The 21,548-nt window shown below is 47.9% G+C and overlaps 1 protein-coding gene across 7 annotated transcripts in view; it reads left to right on the top strand.

Moving 5' to 3' along the window:
- The window catches only part of Slc5a11 (solute carrier family 5 member 11), a 54,761-nt gene that overhangs the window by 1,667 nt on the left and 31,546 nt on the right, over positions 1–21,548 (top strand). For 6 of the 7 annotated variants that reach the window (XM_019207399.2, XM_033758471.1, XM_010623480.3 and 3 more), the window contains exons 2-5: positions 1,632–1,827; positions 11,007–11,162; positions 13,724–13,795; positions 19,985–20,089. In XM_019207399.2, coding sequence (XP_019062944.1) covers positions 11,031–11,162; positions 13,724–13,795; positions 19,985–20,089 — 309 coding nt within the window. In that variant the 5' untranslated portion in view covers positions 1,632–1,827; positions 11,007–11,030. The remainder of the gene's footprint in view (positions 1–1,631; positions 1,828–11,006; positions 11,163–13,723; positions 13,796–19,984; positions 20,090–21,548) is intronic. The other variant, XM_033758472.1, reaches the window with a different exon arrangement.

Genomic DNA, 21,548 nt, shown 5'->3' with positions numbered 1-21,548 from the left:
ACGTCCCATTTTAATCCATCATGAAGGAAATAAGGCTTGAATGTAGTGCCCTGAAATGCAAGCCTGGTAGTTCATGGTTACCTTGAGGACCAAGCTACTCAGGAAGAGGAGCCAACACTGACCCCGCAGGCCCGTTCTTCACCTGCCATCTCATTTCACCTCCATTTCCTTATTTAATCCCTGAGGAGGACATGTTGCACACCTGTCTGCAAAGGGGTATTTTGAAGCTGCCTGCGTGCTCTTCCTGCCCCAGCCTCCAGAGTGCTGGGGTTACAGCTGTGCACAGCCGTGCCCCACCCCCCATTCTTTACAGCACCAATGGTAAAATCTGAAAAGCAATCAGAAAAAGTCTACGGGGTGACAAGCCAGTAGCCAAGCAGACCACCGACTAACAATCTCAAGAGTTTGCAGGACTTTTCTAGAACATTTTTTTCTTTCCCGGGTGGAGGTTAAGACAGTCTTCCTATGTAGTTCAGGCTGGCCTTGAAATCACTGTGTATCCCAGGCTGACCTTGAACTCAAAGTGATCCTCCTGCCTCAGCCACCTGAGTGCTAGGACTACAGGTGTGTTCTCTCACAGTTGGATCTGATTGCAGCTGTCCCTTCACAGAGACACGTTTCCCATTGGCTGCAGCTCCCCAGCCCCACCTCAGTCACTGAAATGTTTTCTTGGAGGCCCACGGAAAGGAACGTCTCAAGTTTCCCGAGATGGGCCCCACAGTCAGGACCGGAACCCGGGTTGGGGACAGAGTACACTGTCTGCAGTGCCTCCTGCTGTGCTGGCCTTGAGTCCTCTGGGTATAGACAACAGGTCCCAGCCTCCTGTCCAGTCCCCTTGCACAGCCCCAGCATCCTGGGCAGGCCCCGATGCCAAGGGACCCATTCTTGGTCTTGGCTCCCCGGGCCACCCTGTCCAGCTGGATGCATTGTGAAGCCAACCTCAGCTGCCCTGGGTTCGAACCCTGGCACTTAGTAGCTGGCTGCTTAGTGCCTCTGGCCGCTGGTCAGGAAAGTGGGGCTGATAACAGCTGAGCCCAGCGTGGAGATTCACTGAGCTGTTGCCTTGTTTCTGGGCCTCTGTGTCAGGACAGGGCGCGCCCCAACCTTCCAGGATGCGGGGCTCTAACCCCCTTTTGCCAGCGGTTGTCCTGCGAGAACGTGTGGTCAGCGTGGTCACATCTTCAGATTGGATTTCAAATCCGCAAATGCTAGTAACTAACTTTGAAAATGTTTGGATTCTGTGAGCACCTGGTGAGGATCTTTCTGATTCCCAACCCTGGCTTCTCTGGGTCTTTGGTTCTCACACAGGCCCTTGGCTGAGACCCTCCTGCCAGTGTCTGGGCTCCAGATGCCTCTGCTTCTCTGCCCCTGGGAAGGCTGAACAGCCGCTGTCACTGTGACACTTGCCTTTGTCGCCTCAGCCTGCCAGCCTCCCCCCTGCTCCCCCGCTGTGCCAGGGACAGTGTGGAGCTGGGGAGCGGGCGGGGGGGGGGGTGGCACCACCACGAGCCCTGGCAGGTGCTGTCTCTGACAGGGGCCCAGCACAGGGGCAGGGCCTGTCACCTTCCTGCAGGGGCTGCTCAGGGTTCAAGGGTCCCGGGGAAACCATCCATACTTCCTTTAATCCCCAGGACTGTACGAGGCTGGAGTTTGGAGTTTGACCTGCTGGAGGCCCTCCCAGAAACAGACACCCAGGACCCAGGGCTGCACTGTCCTCCGCTCCCTGCTGCAGAGGGAAGGCAGCCTGGGTCTCCCTCTTAGAGCCTCTCGGCCACTTCCCCTCTGAACGCCCTGACAGCTCAGGCGGCTGTGCACGTCTGGATTCAGGTGAGCGCCTCCGTCCCCGCAGGCTCCGCTCTCTGGGCCAGGCAGCCCCACGGTCTGGGCTCGGGCCTCGGTCTCCCCAAGGGCAGACTCAGCACGCTGCAGGTGAAGGCAGTGTGCCCGGGGGAGGTCAGTGGCCGGGTTCGGGCAGCCAGCAGTACCATGTGTGGGTCTTAGCTCTTTTTTTTTTTGTATCGGGATCAAACTTGGGACCTTGTGCTTGTGAGGCAGGCAGAGGCACCACTGAGCTAAATTCCCCGCCCTGGGTTTTAGCTCTTGCCCTGAACCAAGTTCAAGGACAGTGAGCCAATTCTTTGCACTCATGGAGCCTCAGCTCCCTTATCTGCCAGATGAGACCGTGGACACTGCCTGGCCCAGCCCACAGGTGCGGTGTGGCAGGACCCTAGGTTGTAAGGAGGTGACTTTATCTAAATAAATCCCAAAAGCCTAGAGTGATGGACTCTGCGGCCGAGCTGCTGTAACCACCCTGCGATTGTAGTCTTGCAGCGGCACCTGCCAGCCTTCCGCGGGTCTCCTGTAACAGCGCCGTCACTGTGAGCAGCCAAACTCACAGGGGAGCCAAGGAGCGCAGGCAACAAGTGGCGAGGCCGGGGCCGCTCACTGTGGCCGTGAGCTTGTCCTGTGGCCAGTGTCTCCAGGTGTGCTCGGTGAATAACCTGGAGGAGAGGCAGGCAGAGGATCCTGGAGTCAGGACTTGGAAAAACGCCACCCTCAGAGCAGGGTTGCAGTGGATAAGCTTGCATCTTGGCCACCCCGTGTTCGTAGTGTCTGTCCAGGGAGAACAGTCTGCAGACCAAACGCTGTGATGTGTCTGCTGTGAAGGCAAATGACTCGGGGATGCAGTCAGACCCGGCCTGAGAGAAGGGGCGCCGGATGGAGGAGGGTTTCGTCATGCAGAGTGCAGGGAAGGGCATCCCTGCAGAGGTGACGGAAGGGGAGGACCCCAAGCTGCAAATCACCTCGAGGACTACAGGGGAAGACATGGAAGTCAGAGGCCAGGGCACCCAGAGCTCCTGGGGGGGCACGGAGAGGTTTCGCACCAGGAAATGGTCTGATCTGGTGCGCAAGGTGCCTCTGGCTTCCGAGTGAGGGGGCACTGAGAGGAAGCAAGATCGGCCCTGCATGGAAAGATACTAAGACCTGCTCCAGGCTGGACAGAGGTGGCGGCTGATGAGGATGACAGGATGGGCTCGAGGGCCACACGGGAGGGAGGGGAGCGTGAGAAAGGTGGACCCACCCGGAGCCGAGATAAAGAACGATGTAGAACCTTCGGTGCGGCGTTTGTCTGGGTGGCGTTTCCGGGGCTCGGAATGAGGGGACAGACGGCGGGGTGCAGGTCTTACGGGTTCTGGGCTCTCTGGGGTGAAGTTGTCGGTCAGTGTGTACAGAGTGGAGACCCCGCATCTGCTGAGGGGCTCCTCACATCAACTCTGCAATGTCCAGGAGATGGCAGGTCTGGGAACAGGGGCCAAGCCATCCTGGGGGAACGGGGCAGAGCAGAAGGCTCACCGGGTCCCTCCATCCGCAGGGCGCCCCAGCATCCTCTGAGAAGCTGCCTTGTCCCACCCGCCTCGAGTTTCTCTCTGAATTACTGATCTGCGGCTTCCTAACAGGCAGGCGAGACCAGCCCGAGTGCCGGACTCTGTCTCCCAGCCTCTGCCTGGCACCTGTCCTTTTGGTCTGCGCTTGCAGCGCAGTCGCTGCTGTCCCCTGGGGAGCGCGGCGTGCACACACACACTTCTCAATTCCTCTTCACCCCTTCACTCCCTTCTTCCCTCTTCCTCCTCTCCCTGTCCCACTTGCAGACCCTGCCGCCCTGATTCCTATTATCTGTCTTTTATGTTGCCCTGTAATCTCTTCGTACTTTGGGTTTCTCATGTAAGAGAAACCATGTGCTCTGTGAGCTCTCAGGGCTGATTGATTTCACTTAACATTTGGGTCTGGAGGTTTATCCATCTTCCTACAAATAAACTCAAATGTATCCTTCTCCACGGCAGAGCGGTGCTGCACGGTGGGCACCGCCCCCCCTAAAGATCCATTCCTCTGTTGGTGGACACACAGGGCCTCCAAGACTTAGCTGTTTTGACTTGTGCTGCACCAGACACGGGAACGTGTGGATCTCTGTGTTACGGTGTCACTGACTCTGTGGGGAAGACATTAGGAGGCAGTGGCTGGGTCAGGAGGAATTTCCGTTTCAGTGTTTGAGGACTCTCCTCAGTGGTCTCCACAGTGGCTGTACTAACTTACATTCCCACCAACGGTGTGGCAGTGTTGCTTTTCCCCCGACATCTGATTATCATCCCCATTTTATAGATAGGGAAACTGAACCTCAGAGTCTTTTTTTTGAGACCACAGAGTGTGAAAAAAGTAGGGCCTGGGATGAACGCCTGTAGTCCCAGCACTTGGGAAACTGAGGGAGGAGGATCACCATGAGTTCGAGGCCAGCCCGGACTACATGGAAAGTTCAAGTTCGGCCTGAGATACACAGTGAGAGGCTGTCTCAATAAAGGCGGGAGGACCCCAGTCCATTCCTGCACCCAGGCTCGCCAGCACCCCTGCCGGCGCCCCAGCAAAGTGCAGCACCTTCGTGTCTCACCGTAAGTGCCGCCCGCTGCTTTCACTCCCTCCTCATTCATGATGAAACATTTCAGAGGCCCAAGAGTCACACTCTCGTCACCTGGCCAGGGTGCACTTGGGGCCGGCAGCAGCGGGTCCACCCCTCACCCCCCACTGGCCCTTGGCCCATGAACCTGTTTTCCTGATTTTCTTCCGTTGCACTTGCTGTGGAGAATCTTCTCACCTCCCAAGGCAGGTTGTGTGCAGGGCTGAGGGAGAGGGGGGCGCTGCCCCTGCCTGCCTGAGGTCCCTTCTGTGCATCGGCTGCTGGACAACTTCAGGGACACACAAAGCCTCTGTTACCACCCTGCCCGCAGTGAGAGGCCAGGGCCGCGACAGGACGGTGGCAGACACAGTGGGCCTGCAGGCAGACTGGGAGCCACGGTAGGGCAAGGTGATGCGTGGGCTGGGCGCGCAGAGCAGCGAAGCCGGGCTGAAAACCGAGAAGATGGGAACAGGGCTGCTTTCTGCTTTGTCCTTGGTCCGAGCAGAGAGCTGAGTCCTGGCTGGCGTCTCATAAAGGTTCCAGTGAGCTTCCAGGGCCTTGCACAGAGCTGGCACACAGCTGGTGCCTAATAGATACCCGTGGACAAGAAACAGAGATGGATGTAGGAGAGGCGAGAGGAAGGAGGAGAGGAAGTCAGAACAGCTGGTCTGGAAAACACCTGGAGGCCCTGGGTTCAAATCCTGCCTCTTGGCATTTCTATGACCTGCTTGCTAAAGCCAAGTCACTTGGTTGTGACCAGTGTGCCTCACAGGCAGGGGAAGGTGCGGTAAGAGGACACATTAATGCAAGTGGCACGCCTGGCACCCGGGGGAGACCATGCTCCCTGAACCTCGGCACTGCTCACTGCCGCGCCCCGTGTGCCCACTAAGGAAAGGGCATGGCAGGGGCCCAGCCTAGGAGCCTGTGCTGCAGGCAGCATCTGGCCCATGGGAGCAGCCGTCCTGCCTGGCTCCCTCGGGCCCCCTTCCCTGGGGCTCGGAAGCACTCAGCAGCAGTGCCAGCCTCCCCCCAGCTGGCCGGTGCTGATGAATAATGTTTGTCTCAGTGCTATCCTCATCCCTCCCGGGGGCAGGCGGCTGAAGGCTGCCCACTGCCCTTCCTGGCTCCTCCCTGCAGAAGCCTAGAACCGTCTGCCTTCTCCTCCCCGGGTCAGCACCGCCTCCCCTTGACGCTGCCTCCTGTGCCTCTGGCTTGTTTTGAAATTTATGAGCATTTTCAGAGTCACAGAAGGGTACCCAGAAGTGCCACCAGCATCCAGCAGGTGGAAGCCAGAGATGCAAGTCAAGTTGAAAGCACAGAAACACCCTGCACAAAAGGGACTCCCCAGTGTCCCCGGGGACACCCAGACACTCCTGTGGGCAGAGGGCGAGTCTGTGAGTCCGAGTGCTGGACCTGGCCTGGCTCACAGGAAACACTGTGCAGGGCACTCTGCATTTCTCTTCATGTTCACAGTGTCTGAAATGTTGTTCAGAAGACTCTTATTTTTTTGGTACTGGGGATGGAACTCGGGACCTTGCGCTTGTGAGGCAGGTGGTGGCACCACTGAGCTACATCCCCGGCCCCAGAAGACTCCCTTATGTCAACACCATGGCACATGTGGTGATCACTTAGTCTTCAAAACATTTAAAACTGCAAAACATTTTTGTAAATTTAGGCATTGGGGCAGCTGTTAGTTTCCTTTCTGATGTTTCTCTCTAACCCGTTTGCTTGGCTTTATGTTTAGAGACAAGGTCTCCCTGGGTAGATCAGGCTGGGCTTGAACTCCAAAGTCTCCTGCCTCAGCCTCCCAGTAGTACTGGGATTACAGGCGTGCACCACCACACCCAGCTCCCAGTAAAACCCTCTTAGAAACAGCCTTTTTCAGGCTATTTATGAAAAACCATCAGCCAACATCATATTGAATGGCCAAAAACTGAAAACCTTCATGTTAAAATCAGGAACAAGACGAGGATGCCCACTATCACCACTTCTCTTCAATATAGTTCTGGAAACATTAGCCATAGCAATTAGACAAGAGAAAGAAATTAAAGCAATAAAGATAGGAAAGGAAGAAGTTAAACTATCATTATTTGCTGATGATATGATACTCTACATTGAAGATCCAAAAAACTCCACCAAAAAACTTCTAGACTTAATTGACAGATTCAGTAAAGTATCTGGATACAAGGTGAATACCCAAAAATCAATAGCCTTTCTATACACAAATAACAGACAGACAGAAAGAGAAATAAGGGAAAAAAATTCCTTTTACAATAGCATCCAAAAAAATGAAGTATCTAGGAATCAATCTAACAAAAGAAACAAAAGATCTCTACACTGAAAACTACAGCACTCTGAAAAAAGAAATCGAAGAGGATATAAAAAAATGGAAAGATATCCCCTGCTCCTGGGTAGGAAGAATCAACATAGTGAAAATGGCCATACTACCAAAATTGTTATATACATTCAATGCAATGCCAATTGAAATTCCAACACTATATTTCACAGAACTAGAAAAAAGAATCCAAAAATTCATTTGGAACCACAAGAGACCTAGAATAGCAAAAGCCATTATAGGCAACAGTCACATGGCACCAGGTGTAACAATTCCCAATTTGAAACTATACTACAAAGCCACTGTGATAAAAACAGCATGGTACTGGCAAAGAAATAGGCCGGAGGATCAATGGAACAGACTGGAAGACACAAAAACAAATGCAGATGTACTCAGCTACCTCATCTTTGACAAAGGAGCTCACCATCCTCAGTGGAGGAAAGATAGCCTCTTTAATAAATGGTGTTGGAAAAACTGGATATCAACCTGCCACAGATTAAAATTAGACCCTTATCTTTCGCCATGCACTAAATTAAAATCCAAATGGATTAAAGATCTAAATATTAAAACAGAAACATTAAACTTGCTGGAAGGTAAGTTAGGCAGAACTCTGGAAGACATTGGTATAGGAAAAGACTTTATGAACAAATCCTCAGTAGCACGGGAACTAGCAGAAAGAATCAACAACTGGGATCTCATCTTACTAAAAAGCTTCTGTACTTCAAAGGAAACCATTAGCAGAACTAAGAGACAATCTACAATGTGGGAAAAAATTTTTACCAGCTGTACCTCAGACAAAGGACTATTATCAAGGATATATAAAGAACTCAAAACAATCAGTCCCCCCAAATATAAAGACCCGATCCAAAAATGGGCATCCGAAATGAACAGACATTTCTCATACAAAGAAGTAAAAGCAGCAAGAAAATATATGAAAAAATGTTCCACATCACTGGTCATTCGAGAGATGCAGATGAAAACAACACTGAGATTCCACCTCACCCCACAAAGAATGGCTGCTATCAAGAAATCACACAATAACAAATGTTGGCGGGGTTGTGGGGAGAAAGGAACCCTCCTCCATTGTTGGTGGGAGTGCAGACTAGTGCAACCACTATGGAAAACAATATGGAGATACCTCAAAGAGCTTGGACTGGAGGTTCCATTTGACCCAGCCATCCCTCTGTTGGGTATCTTTCCAAGAGAACTAAAAGAATCATATCACAGAGAAGTATGTGCACCCATGTTTATAGCGGCACAGTTTGTAATAGCTAAATCTTGGAAACAACCTATTTGCCCATCCGTTGGAAACTGGATAAAGAAGTTGTGGTTTTTCTATAAAATGGAATATTACTCAGCCATAAAGAGCGAGAGAATAGATTCATTCATAGGAAAATGGATACATATTGAAGATATACTCCTAAGTGAAATAAATAAGTCCCACATGTGTAAATACCAAATAGTTTCCCTGGTGTGAATATTCTGCAACAATGCATAAGATTCTAATAAGATTACTGACATTTAGAAATGGGAGGAAAGGAGCTAAAGGTGTAGGGAAGGTGTGATACGTAGGGGAAGAACAAAAAGGGAAAAGAAAAAAATGTGAGAGAATGAAAAGATGAAAATAAAGTGTTTGTAGATGGGGAGGGGAGGAGGGGGTGAAGGGAGGGCAGAGGTAAGGGGAAAAAATGAGAATCAAGACTTGCCATGTAAAGGTACATGATCCCAACAATGAATGTAACTGTACTGTATCCCTAAATGTACCAATAAACTCAATAAAAAAAAATGAAAAAAAAAAAGAAACAGCCTTTTTCTTCTTAAATTTTTAATTCTTAAAATTTAAAATTTTTTAAATTTTTAAATTTAGGGTCTCACTAAATTGCCCCGGCTGACCTCAAACTTGGGATCTTCCTGTCTCAGTCTCTCGTGTAACTGGGTAATAGGCTCAGGCCACTGCTCTTTAATTATCCCGTGCTTCTGGAATGGAGTGGTTTCTCATTTTATTTTTCTTAAATCCAATCTTATTCTGTACAGTAAGTGAAAGCTTCACACTACCCCTTGGATATTCTGGTGGCATTATTGCTTTACCATGAACTGATTGATCTTTTATTTCTCTTTTATACTACAGTTAGAGAGCTGCATTTATTTTTTAACTGTATTTGTAATAACACTAACTGTTAATTTCCCTTCAGTACTTAGTAAGAGCTAGTTACAAAGCATTTACCCTAAAAACTGAGCACAACATCCAACAGGTTGAACCCCAACCTTATAAAGCCCAGTGAAAGCTTCTGCAGGGCTGGACACACCCCGGCCTCACTCAGCATGAGGAAGGGATCTGGAGGCCTTTGACTGTGACACACTCACTCACACCTCAGGGTCTGTGTGGTTTCTGGGCCATTCATCTGTGTAAGACTAGCTCATCTTTCACACCCACTGGTGTGCTGCCTTCCAGAGTCCTCCTGGTGAAATCAGTGGTCTTTCCTCACTACGCCTCAAAGCAGACACAGAGGCACAGTAAGTAAGCAGAACGGAGCAGTAGGGCTACAAGGTCCTGACTGCAGCCTCGGGTTGGGCACCGCGGTCCGTGTGCCCTAGGCCTGAGCTCACAGCCTCCTACGAAACAGAAACTGACCGCACCCAGAGCGCCAAGCGTTGGTCCAGATTCTCAGCTGTGTGACTCTGGAGCTGGAGCTCTTAACAGCTCTCACTCCATGCACCTGCACCGCACAGAACCCCACACTGGGCTGGCGTTGTCCAAAGTGGGCTGTCCTCTCTCAGGACTGTGTGCCAGGAGGGGTGGGGACCGAGTCTTCTCATTCCCAAATCCCTGGGCTGCACACCATGGAATACGTAAGTCAGTGCCCTTGTCACTTATAATAAAAAATTACCCTTGGGGATGCAACCCTTTCTGATCACTGCTATAACTAACTGTTGCAGACTTACTGGCTCTCACAGCACAAGCTTATTGTCCTACAGTTCTAGAGGTCAGTAGTTCTAAGTGGATCTCCCTGGGCTAAGTCAAGGCATCAGCAGGGCTGAACTCCCTCCGCATGCTGTTGGTTTGCCTGACCTGGCTTCTAGACGACACTTGGTCTCCTGGGGCGAGGGCCCCATCATCTCATTTCAAGCCAGCACTTTGAGCCAAACCCTTCCCACACTGCCTTTTCTCTGTCTCCCCTCTGACCCTGTCTTCTGTCGTGATTGCATTAGGTCTGCCCTGATCATCTATCTAGCTAACTCCTTCTTTTTGCTTTGTTTTGATTCTTTTCTGGCACTGGGGCCTTCACAGTGAGTTGCACCCACAGCCTCTTTTATTTTGAGACAGGTTCTCCCTGAGTCGTTAAGTGGCTCAGGCTGGGCTTGAACTTGCCATCCTCTTGCCTCAGCCTCCCAGAGTGCTGGGGTTTTAAGCATGTGCCTCTTTGCCCAGCTGGCTTCTCCTTGTCTTAAACTCAGCTACCTCTGGGCATCTCCCTACTTTTAAATAGCACCCTTAATTCTGTCTGTAAACGTAGTCACAGGTGAGGGCTCTTTGAGCCTTTGTCCTGCCTACCACAGGAATCCCTCAAATTGCCCAGGAAATGCCGCCTACCAAGAAAGAGCTGGGGAAAGAGGTTCACAGTGTGGATGCTGGGGCAGAATCGTCTGGGTTCAAATCCCAGCCCCACCTTGGGCAAGCTACTTGTCTGTGCTCTCACTCCACCACTTATTAGCAGGCCGTTATGACTATGGCGTCCATACTGCAGGTTGTGAACACTTAGAAAGTGCCTGGTATTCAGGGCGTGTTAAATATATGCGATTTTATGGGTATGTCCGGCACGGGAGCAAGACTGCGGTGTTAGATTGAGCCGTACAAGGCGTGAGTCCTATGAGATACGGACCAGTGCACAGGTCTCATTTCCCTCTCACTCCAGCACATGTTTTTAGTAAGTCCACAAGGGGACAGGAACCATCTGCACACACTGTGTGCCCAACGTCATACTTTGCCAAGTGAGGGGTTGGACTGGTAAAATAGCAAGGAGTGAGCTGTGCCTTCCTGGTAAATATTTGTTGAATGAACGAATGAGTGAGTGAGTGGATGGATGGATGGAAGTGTCTTCGTGATGGTCTGTCTGCCATGCACCTCAGCCTGGGGTCGCCCTTCTCAGGTCCCCCCAGAGACAGCCGCAGCCAGGATGAGAAGGTTCCGGCTTCTGTTCTCTGACGAGGGCTTGCTCTTCCCAGGACCCAGAGGGCTGGTTCAGGACCATGGAGAGCGGCGGCAGCCCCAGGCCTCCACCCTCCGATCCCCTGGAGCCATTCCCCGCCAAGAGTCTGGAGCCAGGCGACATCGCTGTGCTGGTTTTGTACTTCCTCTTCGTCCTGGCTGTTGGACTATGGGTAAGCCAGGCACAGAAAGTAAAGTCCAACGTGACCCTCTCATTTTGGAGATAAGATTACTGACTGAGAGAAGAGACTGGCACAAGACCATAGAGTAATCAGAATTTTCACAGTTACAGAATATATCGGGTGCTGACTATGTGTCAGGTTCTGGCTGAGCTTCTCACTTCGGTTACCTCTGTAACCTGCACAGGTGCCTCTTGGGGAGAGGCTACACCTACTTTGCAGATTAAAAAACCTGACCTTCAGAGACTTCATGCTTCTAGAGCTGGGGGTGTAGCTCCCTGGAACCACACTTGCTTCGCTTGCATGGGGCCCCAGCTTCAGTCCTCAGTAATCTGCTCCCCAGATGACTGAAGTTCCTTATTTTAGAAGTTATGAGAGCTGGAATAAGAATCTCTCTTAGGGGCTAGGAATTTAGTCCAGTGGTTCCACCACCTGCCTTGCAGACCCAGAGTTCCAAGTTTGATCCCCAGCACAAAAAAAAAAAAAAAAGAATCTCCTTTACTTTGAAGGCTATGCCTTTTTTTTTTAATTTAAAGGAAAAATTTTAAAATAATACAGTCACATGGTTCAAAAGTAAAATAGCATAGGACAGAGTGTCAAGTCTTGCTATTACCCTTGTCTCCAAAGGTCACAACTGCTATTAGCTTGTTATCACTGTTTAGGGTATCTTTCCAGTCTCTTTATACAAATAAGAGCAAATACTAATATACACATTTCTCTTTTTCTTATTTCCCAGCTTATCCATGCTGGGGGTTTTTCTTGCTGTTTCTCACTTATCAGTGTTGCTCAGGTATCTTTTAATATCTGTACGTACTGTGCAAACTTCCTCATCTTCTTAAAAGTGGCACAGCATCCCAGTTCTGCTAACTTATTTCTCAGTCCCTGCTGAGGTCAGTTTGGGTTTTTTCCTACCTCTTCCTGCCAATGCTATGATAAGCAACCCTTGGACACTCATTATTTTGGAGTGCCGCTGTTATGTAAGGTAAATCTCCTATTGTAGGTTATTAGGTAAAGCATTTATGCTAGCTGTTGTCCAATCACCCTCCTTAGATAGATATTGGACAAATCAGCACATTTCCTCTTTAGTCAAACTGATGGGGGAAATTAATATCTCAGTGTGTCATTGATATGCGTGTCTCACACTGAGTGGAATCGATCACTCCTATTACACTCATGCATGTGAGGTGTGGTAAGAACATATGGTGAATATTTATGATAGTAAATCACACATTACCATGAATCCTCCGCAGACTCCTCCCCCTCAATTTGAATGCAGCCATCCTGTCATTCTCACCACTTTCTGAAGCAGCTCTGGAACTCTTTTGTGAGCGTCTCTAGGAAGTATGATAAAAATATGGTGACTGCTGGTGCCCGGTGCCATCTCATGGAAAGAGTGTGTTTACAGGGTGTGTTTACACATTACGGCAGGTTTTCATGCCTTTACTTACTTGTATCTGGCACGATATACCTTCTGGCTGTTTCCCAAAGTCTAAATGACCACAGAAGGTAGACATTTTGGGTTGGTCCAAGACATGAAAATAGCCACAACAACAACGCCACTGAGGATGCGCACAGACCAGGAGCCCCAGAACTGCTTCAGAAAGTGGCAAGGACGACGGGACGTGTGTGTTTGAAGCGGGGGGCGGGGTATTTGAGGACGATTTTAAAAATTTAAACATTTACCATATTTTTCACTCAAACTTATATGATGTGCTTAAGAATCACTTATATTTCCCCAAATGTTGAAACTTAATCACCACTTGGACAGCATTAGGATGTGGGGCACTTAGGAGGTGGTTAGGAGTGAGCTTTGTGTATAGGGTTGGGTGTCTTATTTTTTGTTTTGTTTTTTGTTTGTTTGAGCCAGGGTCTCACTATGTAGTTGAGACTGACCTGGAACTCACTATGTAGCCCAGGCTGGTCTCGAACTCACAGTGATCCTCCTGCCTCAGCCTCCCGAGTGCTGGGATTACAATCATGCACCACCACATTCGGCTGGGTTGGGTGTCTTATAAAAGCAGATGGGAGAATTCACCAGCTCTTTTCACTCTTCCCTCTCCCACCATGTGAAGGCACACGACATCTTCGCTAGATGCCCAACCCACGGGCACTCTTACCTTGGCCTTCCCAGCCTCCAGAACCATGCGAAATACACTGCTAGTGTTGGTAAATTATGTAGTCTTGAGGGTTTGGTTGCTGCAGCAGAGTAGACCAGGAGGACGTGACCCTCAGTCTCTCCACTGGTCAGGCTGGCCCAGTCAGGGTTCGTGAGCACTCAATAGACAATGTCCGCTGAGAGCCATGAGCCTGAAACTCCAGACCAAGGAGCTTACCACAAATGTGTGACGCAGGGGCTGGCGGGGCCTGCACTGGCCAGAATCGTTTCCGTCTCGTTTAAAGACAGTCGCGTTAACATTCTCCTAAAACCTGTAGGTAAAGGAAATACATTTGACACCCAAATCCGGCCCATCGGACCTGCAGGTTACCATCCGTGTCCTACGCCCTCGGGATGCCTCTGACCACTAACATTACCTCCCCTCCCTTCTTCATTTCAGTCCACTGTGAAGACCAAGAGAGACACAGTGAAAGGCTACTTCTTGGCTGGAGGAGACATGGTGTGGTGGCCAGTAAGTGCTGTCTGCTTCAGTGAAAAAGCCACTTCCTTGGGCTGGGGTGAGGCTCAGCAGTAGAGCGCTTGCCTAGCAGGCACCAGGCCCTGGGTTCAATTTCCAGCACCCTATGGAAAAAAAAAAAGTTGCTTCTGAAGACACTTTAAGTGCTGCGATTCCAGTTCTGGACTCTGGTTCCACGTTGTCTAGAAGTCAAAGGCTTGTTGCTGCCTCTGACCTCTTATTCCCACTGGCAAGAGAGACATGGGTGTCTAGGAGTTCTGCTGCTAAGGAATTCTGACCCTTTTGTTAACCCAGTACCAAGCCCTCCCCATGCCGAGCAGCTTACAGAGCTCAGTGTCCTGTCTCTGGTGACTCCACGGGCTGGCTGCCTGGCTTCTCTGCTGTCCCCCTCTTGGCTCACTCAACGAAGCTGCGTTTACCTGGTGACCAGGCTGGGATGCAAATCCCAGATGTCCTCATCCAGGCTGGGAGGCCGTGGAAAGGATGGCCGGACCCCTGGGATCGCTCTCTCTCTCCCCCTCCCTCCCCCCATTCCAATGACCCAGCCCAAGTTTCCTTGTAGCTTATTCTAAGGGAGCAGGAGTGGAAGCCCCCAGACTTCCAGTACACATAACCACATTCTATTTGCCAGAGTAAAGCACAGGTTATCAGCTTCTTTGTGGACCAAGCAGAAAAGCAGAAATTAACCAAATTCTGTAAAACTCCAATGAGCATTTACCCAGGAAGTAGCTGAATCTCAGTAAGAACCTGTGGGTGTTCTGCCTGGCTCTGTTACCATTCTGCTCTCTTGAGCTCTGCCAGCACCCCAGAAGCACCAGGGGAGGCAGAACGGGGAAGGAGCACTTCTGAATCCCACGCTCCCACTATTGTACTTGTCTGCAGTGCCCCAAAAGCCCCACACTCTTCCCCTAGTGGCAAGGTCCAGGATTTGATCGGCAGCAGTGCAAAAACAAACTTACAGCAAGAACAGAGCACAGATTCTAGAGTTAGCCCAGTTTGTGAAATGAAATATTCACTAGAGGGGCTCAGCAACAGAATGAAATAAACACGTGGCGCACATGAAGACAGGTCAGTGGAAATGACCAAGTCTCAGAGATAGACGTCGTTCAGCAGAGTAACGTGCAAGTTCCAGAAGGAAACGGGGGAGTAAAAAGACCATCAAAGGAACAATGGCCTAAAATTAGCCAAGTTCGATGGCCAACACTGATCTACACACCAGGAAGCTGGTGGACTCTAGGTAGGACAAACTGGGAGAGATGCACACCTCGGCACACCACCATCAGGTTACTGGAAGTGCAAGGCAGGAAGTTTTGAAAGCAGCAAGAGAAGCAGTTCATCACTTCAGAAAGTCTTCAGTGCCATCAACTGCCGAGTCTTCCTCTGAAAAGCTGAAACCAAGAGCCCGAAGTACTCAGAGAGAAAGGCCATAACAAATAATATCATCAGATTATGTTCTTAGAAATGAGAACTCATTGCTACATCTGCATTATAAGAAACACTCAGAGCCCTGGATTTAGCTCAGTGGTGTTGATGCCTGCCTTGCAAATGCAAGGTCCCGAGTTCGATCCCCAGTACCTCCCCCAAAAAAAAGAGAAACACTGATTTCAGGCAGAAATGAGAGGGTACCAGTGTGACTTGCTATGCATGGGGAAACAGAGAGTGCTAGTCAAGGTAACTACAAAGGAAAATATAATAGGCAGTTACATTACTTTTTGACTGCAATTTTTATTTTCGTTTGTCCTTTTTAAAAGACAGCTGTATAGATGGGCATGGTGGCACACACCCGTAGTCACAACACTCAGGAGGTTGAGGCAGGAGGATCACTGTGAGTTCAACACCAGCCTGGGCTACATAATGAAACCCTGTCTCAAAAAACCAAAACAAATTAAAAAAATAAGATAATTTAAAATTGGATGAAAACGTGGCAGATAGATATAAATCTTATTTAATTTTCGTTACATTAGCTTATATGGATTAAATCTTTCAAACAAAAAGCAGAAATGGCAGAATGGGTCTTTAAGAAATGTGATCCCATTATACAGTGTCTGTAAGAGACATACTTCAGGTGAAAAGCACAATGGGTTGAAGGAAAAGTAAAATGATGGAAAAGCAGGTCTAACCAAATAGGGTATATTTCAAATAAGATGAAAGTAAAACAATAGAAAAAAGATATACCATGCAAAGAGCCAAAAAATGAGCATAGGTGGCTACACATATTAGACAAAATGGACTTTAAGACAAAAACTTTTACTAGACACAAAATAGGAATGACACAGGGACCACAAAACATAACAATCTTAAACATATCTGCGCCAAACAATGGAGCCCCAATATATACAAAGCAAAAATTGACCTAGTAAAAAGACAATTTGATAGTACTAATTGGAGACTTTAATCTCACTGTTTTGTTTTGTTGAGACAAGGTCTTGCTATGTAGTTCAAGCTGGCATTAAACTAACATGTAACCCAATATGGCCTCAAACTCACAGTGATCCTCTTGCCTCAGCCTCCCATGTGCTGGGATTACAGGTGTGCACCACTATACCTGGCTTAATCTCACTTTCAATAACATAATAAATGAGATAGAAGATTAACCAGGAAATAGAAGTCACAAACAAATATTATAAACCAGTACAATGAACAGATGTAAAATAATCAACAATAAAATATACATTCTTCTTAAATACACATGGGACATTCTCTAGTTTAACTGCACGTTAAGTTGTATATAAGTCTCAGTAAACTTTAAATTTTTGAAATAATACAGTGTGTTCTCTTCACAATAGAATGAAATTTTCAAATCAGAAGGAAGATTGGGAAATTCACAAATATATAGGAATTAACAACATACTTGAATTACCAATGGATCCAAGAACGAATCATAATGGAAATTAGAAAATATTTTAAAATGATGAAAAAGACTTATGGGATATAGCTAAAGCAATGCTTATAGTGAAATCTATACTGTAATTTCCATATTAAAAAAGAAAGATGTGAAATTAATTACTTAATATTTTACATGAACTAGAAAAAGAAGGCTAAACTAAACCTGAAGCAAGCAGAAAGGAAATGATAAAGATTAGAATGAAAAAAAAAATACATAACAGAAAAAAAAAAGAAGAATCTCCCCACTCCCCTGGCTCCTTGAAAAGATCAATAACAGAGTTAGCCACTTCTAGGTTAACCAAGAAGAAAAGAAACAAGATTCAAATACTAACATCAGGAATGAAAGGGGGTATTACAACCAATACCACAGGAATAAAAATTAGTCACAAGGGAACACTATGAACATCTGAATGCCAATAAATCAGATAATCTGGGTAAAAATTTAAAATTCCTAGAAAGACACAAAACACCCAAATTGACTCAAGTAGAGATTGAAAAACTGCATTCTATCTATAAGAAGTAAAGACACTGAATGAAAAATCACAAAACTTTCCACAAAGAAAGGCAAAGGCCATATGATTTATTTCACTACTGAATTTTTCCAAACGTTTAAAGGGAAATTAACACAAAATTCCTCATCAATCTGCAAAAATAAAAAAAAGAGAGCCCACCCTACCTCATTCTACAAGGCTAATATTACCACGGTACCAGTACTACAAAGGGATATCATATGGCAAAAAAACCCACAGACATATGTCTCTTATGAAGAAATCTAGTGAGGTATAAAAATGAATTTACACCACAACCAAGTGAGTTTTATCGTAAGAATGAAAATTTAGTTTAATATACAAAAAGTCAGTATAATACACTTGATTGTAGAGTAAGTGACAAAATATAACCACCTCAGTAGACAAAGGAGAAAGCATTTGACAACATCTAAAACTCTTGGGCTGGGGGTTTAGCTCAGTGGTGCCACACCTGCCTTGCAAGTGCAAGGTCCTGAGTTCGATCCACAGTACCAAAAAAAAAAAAAATCTTAAATTCTTTCATGATAAAACGTGTAACAAACTAAATATAGAAGAAAACATCCTTAATTTGACAGCACATCTACAAAGCACCACAGCTGATATACTTAGTGGTGAAAGACAACTGAAAGCTCTCTTCCTATGATCAGGAAGAAGATGAGGAGGTTCCTTTAGCCACTCCTACTCGACATTTCCTGGAGGTTTTATCCAAGGCAAGTCGTGAGAAAGAGAAGTAAAGGCAACCAGACTGAACGGAAGAAATACAGCTCTTGTGATTTGCATATGACAGCCTCTTGTATGTAGAAATGCCTAAGACACTCAAAAAATATTGTATACTAGGGATTATAAATGAATTCAGTAAAATTGCAGAATGTAAGATGAATATTTAAAATCACTGTTATTTTTATAGCAATGAAAGATCTGAAAACAAATTAGAATAATTCCACATACCTATCTTTATAGCAGCACAATTCATAAGAGCTAAATCCTGAAAATGCCCTCTGTGTCCATCAACAGATGAGTGGATAAAGAAAACGTGGTATTTATATACAACAGAGTAGCACTCTGCCATGAATGGTAAACCTGAGTCATCTGCAGGAAAATGTATGTACCCTGAGAACATAATGTTAAATGAAATAAATCAGACACACAAGCTTAAATATCACATAGTTTCTCTTATATGAAAAACCCAAAATATAAATACAGATAAAAATAAAGGATAGAAAATAGGGAAACTGGAGATAGATGTTTTGCAAATGGGAAAGAGACCGAGAGATGGAGGAAGAAGGAAAGGAGATGAAAACCAAAGAATTAAGCTGTGTTAGGTACACGTAATGACTTCCCATGAGGAATGTAATCACTATGTACTGAAAACATGTACTAAAAATTTTAAAAAATGAAAAAAGAATTCCACTTACAATAGCTTCAAAAGAACAAAGCCCTTAGGAATGCATTTGAAAAAATGTAACATACACTAAAAACACAGGGAAAAATAACTAATTGCAAAAACACCCTGTGTTCTTTGAAGACTTAGTACTGCAAGATTGCAATACTCCTCGTACTGATGTACATATAAATTAAAACCGAAGTTCCTTTTTCTTTCACAAATCTCAAAATTTGATCCTAAAATTCATACAGAAATCTGTGCAACCCAACATAGCTACAACCATCTTGAAAAGGAACAAACTAGGAGGATTCATACTTCCAGACTTCAAAACTTACTACAAACCTATAGTAATCAAGAGAGTGGAGGGCGGACGTTTCAGCCAACGGGCTGGATTGTTATAAGGACTGGAGAAAGGACAGACAGCAGAGGCAGCTCCCTCCCCCCCCCCCCGCTCCCCTTTCCCCTACCTCTCCTTCTCTTCCTGTCTCCTTTCATAGAGCACCCTCCTCTCTCAGCAGATGGCTGATGCTGTTGCATGTAGCTGAGCACACCTCTCCCCTCCCATCACCCACCTCCCTGACATCCCTGTCCCCAGTTCAAGGCAGCAGCAGAGTTCACCCTCAGTCCACATTCCCTGAAGAGGTGATAGGACTGGCCCGGCCAGCCCAGTCTGGTCAGCGGAGACCAGGGCTTGGAGTAATTGAGAACAGCTCTGCCACTTCAGCTTGTCCCAAGACTGTCTACTCTGCATCATTAGAAGCAGGGCTGGGGAGTTACTGGATGTCTTGGTTACTTTCCTTGTTGCTGAGACAGAATACCTAACACCCAAAGTTAAAGGAGGAAAGGTTTATTTCACTCAGGGTTTGCAGAGGTTTCGGTCCATAGTTGGTTAACCCCAAGGCAGGGCGGCAGGGCAGAGGGACATCGCAGAGGAGAAACAGTCCATGGTGGGCAGAAGGCGGTGAAGCAGCTTCATTCTGTCCCTTTATATTCCATCCAAGGTTCCTACTCTCTGGGTAGTGCCATCCACACCCAGGCCGGGCACCGTGATTCCAGCATCCAGTCTCCTTCAGAACGCTCCACCTATGACTGCAGGAGGCTTTGGGGGGACACTGAGGTATAAGCTGTGGCCCCTGTCTTCTCTCTCCAGAGAGGCTGTGGACAGTTGTGCACGCTGTATACTGAATCCCCTGGGAGGTGCAATTCACCTTGTAGGCCTTGTATATCTGCCTTTTTGTAAGGTTCTGATTGGCGGAAGTAAGAGTATAGGGAAAGAGAGTCTTTTTCTAATTTGAGCAAGGATGCCAGATAGGGTATGGATGGTGTTGCCTTCTCCACTCCCCTTTCTGCCCCAGTCCTACCCTTTGGCCTGTCCTCTGCCCACAGATTGGGGCATCTCTGTTTGCCAGCAATATCGGAAGTGGACATTTCATTGGCCTGGCGGGGTCAGGCGCATCCGTGGGCATCTCCGTGGCTGCTTACGAGTTCAATGTAAGTATTTGACCCCAGACACGGATGTTGCACCTCCACCTGACGGGAGGGTTGGGGGCAGAAGTGTGAATGTCCTACACTGCAAAACTCACCGCACCTTGTTTGTGGGGGAGGCTGGGAGTGGACCCATGGTGTTGTGCGTGGTACAGAAGGGCTGCACCATGGCTCTGTTTCCGTTTCTAATTCTGAGTCAGGGTCCTGCTAAATCACTGAGTTGCCAGGCTGAGCTCCTGCTTGCAGGCCTTGGCAGCGGCCCCTGGGGGAGCTGGGACCCCTGGCATGTGCTACCACACCCAGCTAGGACAGCACTCTGGAAAGGCAAACAGGAGAACTTCAGGGTGCCCCTGCCCCTCCAAATTTGGGTGGGTCTCTCTGCTTGCTAGGTGGGCAAACAAGTTGTCAGAAACCATCATGGGACTGCAGGGTACTTCTGTGTGTATTTTAGGCATTAGTTGGCCATCATGAAAATTATACTGCTCAGAGCTGGGCATGCAGAACACACCTAGAAGGCTGAGGCAGGGGGATCCCACATTCAAGCCCAGCTGATAACTTAGTGTCTTAGTGAGACTCTGTCTCAGAATAAAAAATAAGAAGAGAGCTAAGGACCTAGCTTGAGGTGAAGGCCCTGGGTTCAGTCCCTAGTACTATTAAAAAAAAAAATGTACAGCACAGTGGCATTTGACCTTTTTGCCCAAGAGAAAGGCTTCTTTCTGCAGAGCAGGATCCACACAGAGGGCTTATCCTGGGAAGGGGGTCTGCACTCACCGGAGACTCTCACTGGCACGGGGCTGCCATTTTGACAACGCTCCCCCTGTCCCGGGCACAGGCCCAACATGTCACGTGCACGGTCACCACACAGAGCTCAGTTTCAGAACGTGCGGACAGGGGTTCAAATGGCGCCTGCCACACAGAGCCACTGTGAACCTGCAGCAAGTGGGCGCTCCAGAGGGCACGGGGACCTGGCAGGCAGAGCACCGGGAGAGCGCTCCTCTGGTGTCCTGGCGGAGGACCAGGGTAAAAGCCAGGCTGATCCTGAGTTAGCTCTGCTGCAGCACCTCTCACTGGCATGGCTCATCTCTGATCCAGGGTCTCATGGCCTTGGGGTTTTAAGTACAGTGTGAACCTAGGGTCTTAGCACTGAGCAACATCTCCAGCCTTTTATTATTTTCTGTTCTGAGACAGGATCTCTCAAAGTTGCCCAGCTGGGCTTGAACTTTTGATCCGCCTGCCTCAGCCTCTCACAGCTTTGTTTTAACCACTGCTGAGGAGAGGAGAGGAGAGAGTGCAGCGGAAGGAAAGGGGGTGGTGTGGTATTTAGGAAACTGGATTAAAAGGGATCATGAAAGTCTTCTCCTCCCCCACTGTTTTTTTGGCTTTGTCTGTCTTTGATTGGTTGGTCTTAATTTTCTTGGGACAGGGTCTTGCTACGTTGTCCAGTGACGTCAAACTTCTAGGGTCA

This window comes from Fukomys damarensis, unplaced genomic scaffold, assembly GCF_012274545.1.
Source record: "Fukomys damarensis isolate Sample0158 unplaced genomic scaffold, DMR_v1.0_HiC HiC_scaffold_34, whole genome shotgun sequence".
In the NCBI taxonomy this organism is placed as follows: Eukaryota; Metazoa; Chordata; class Mammalia; order Rodentia; family Bathyergidae; genus Fukomys; species Fukomys damarensis.
Note: the sequence above shows the minus strand (reverse complement) of the source record. Positions and strands in the feature narration are given on the sequence as shown.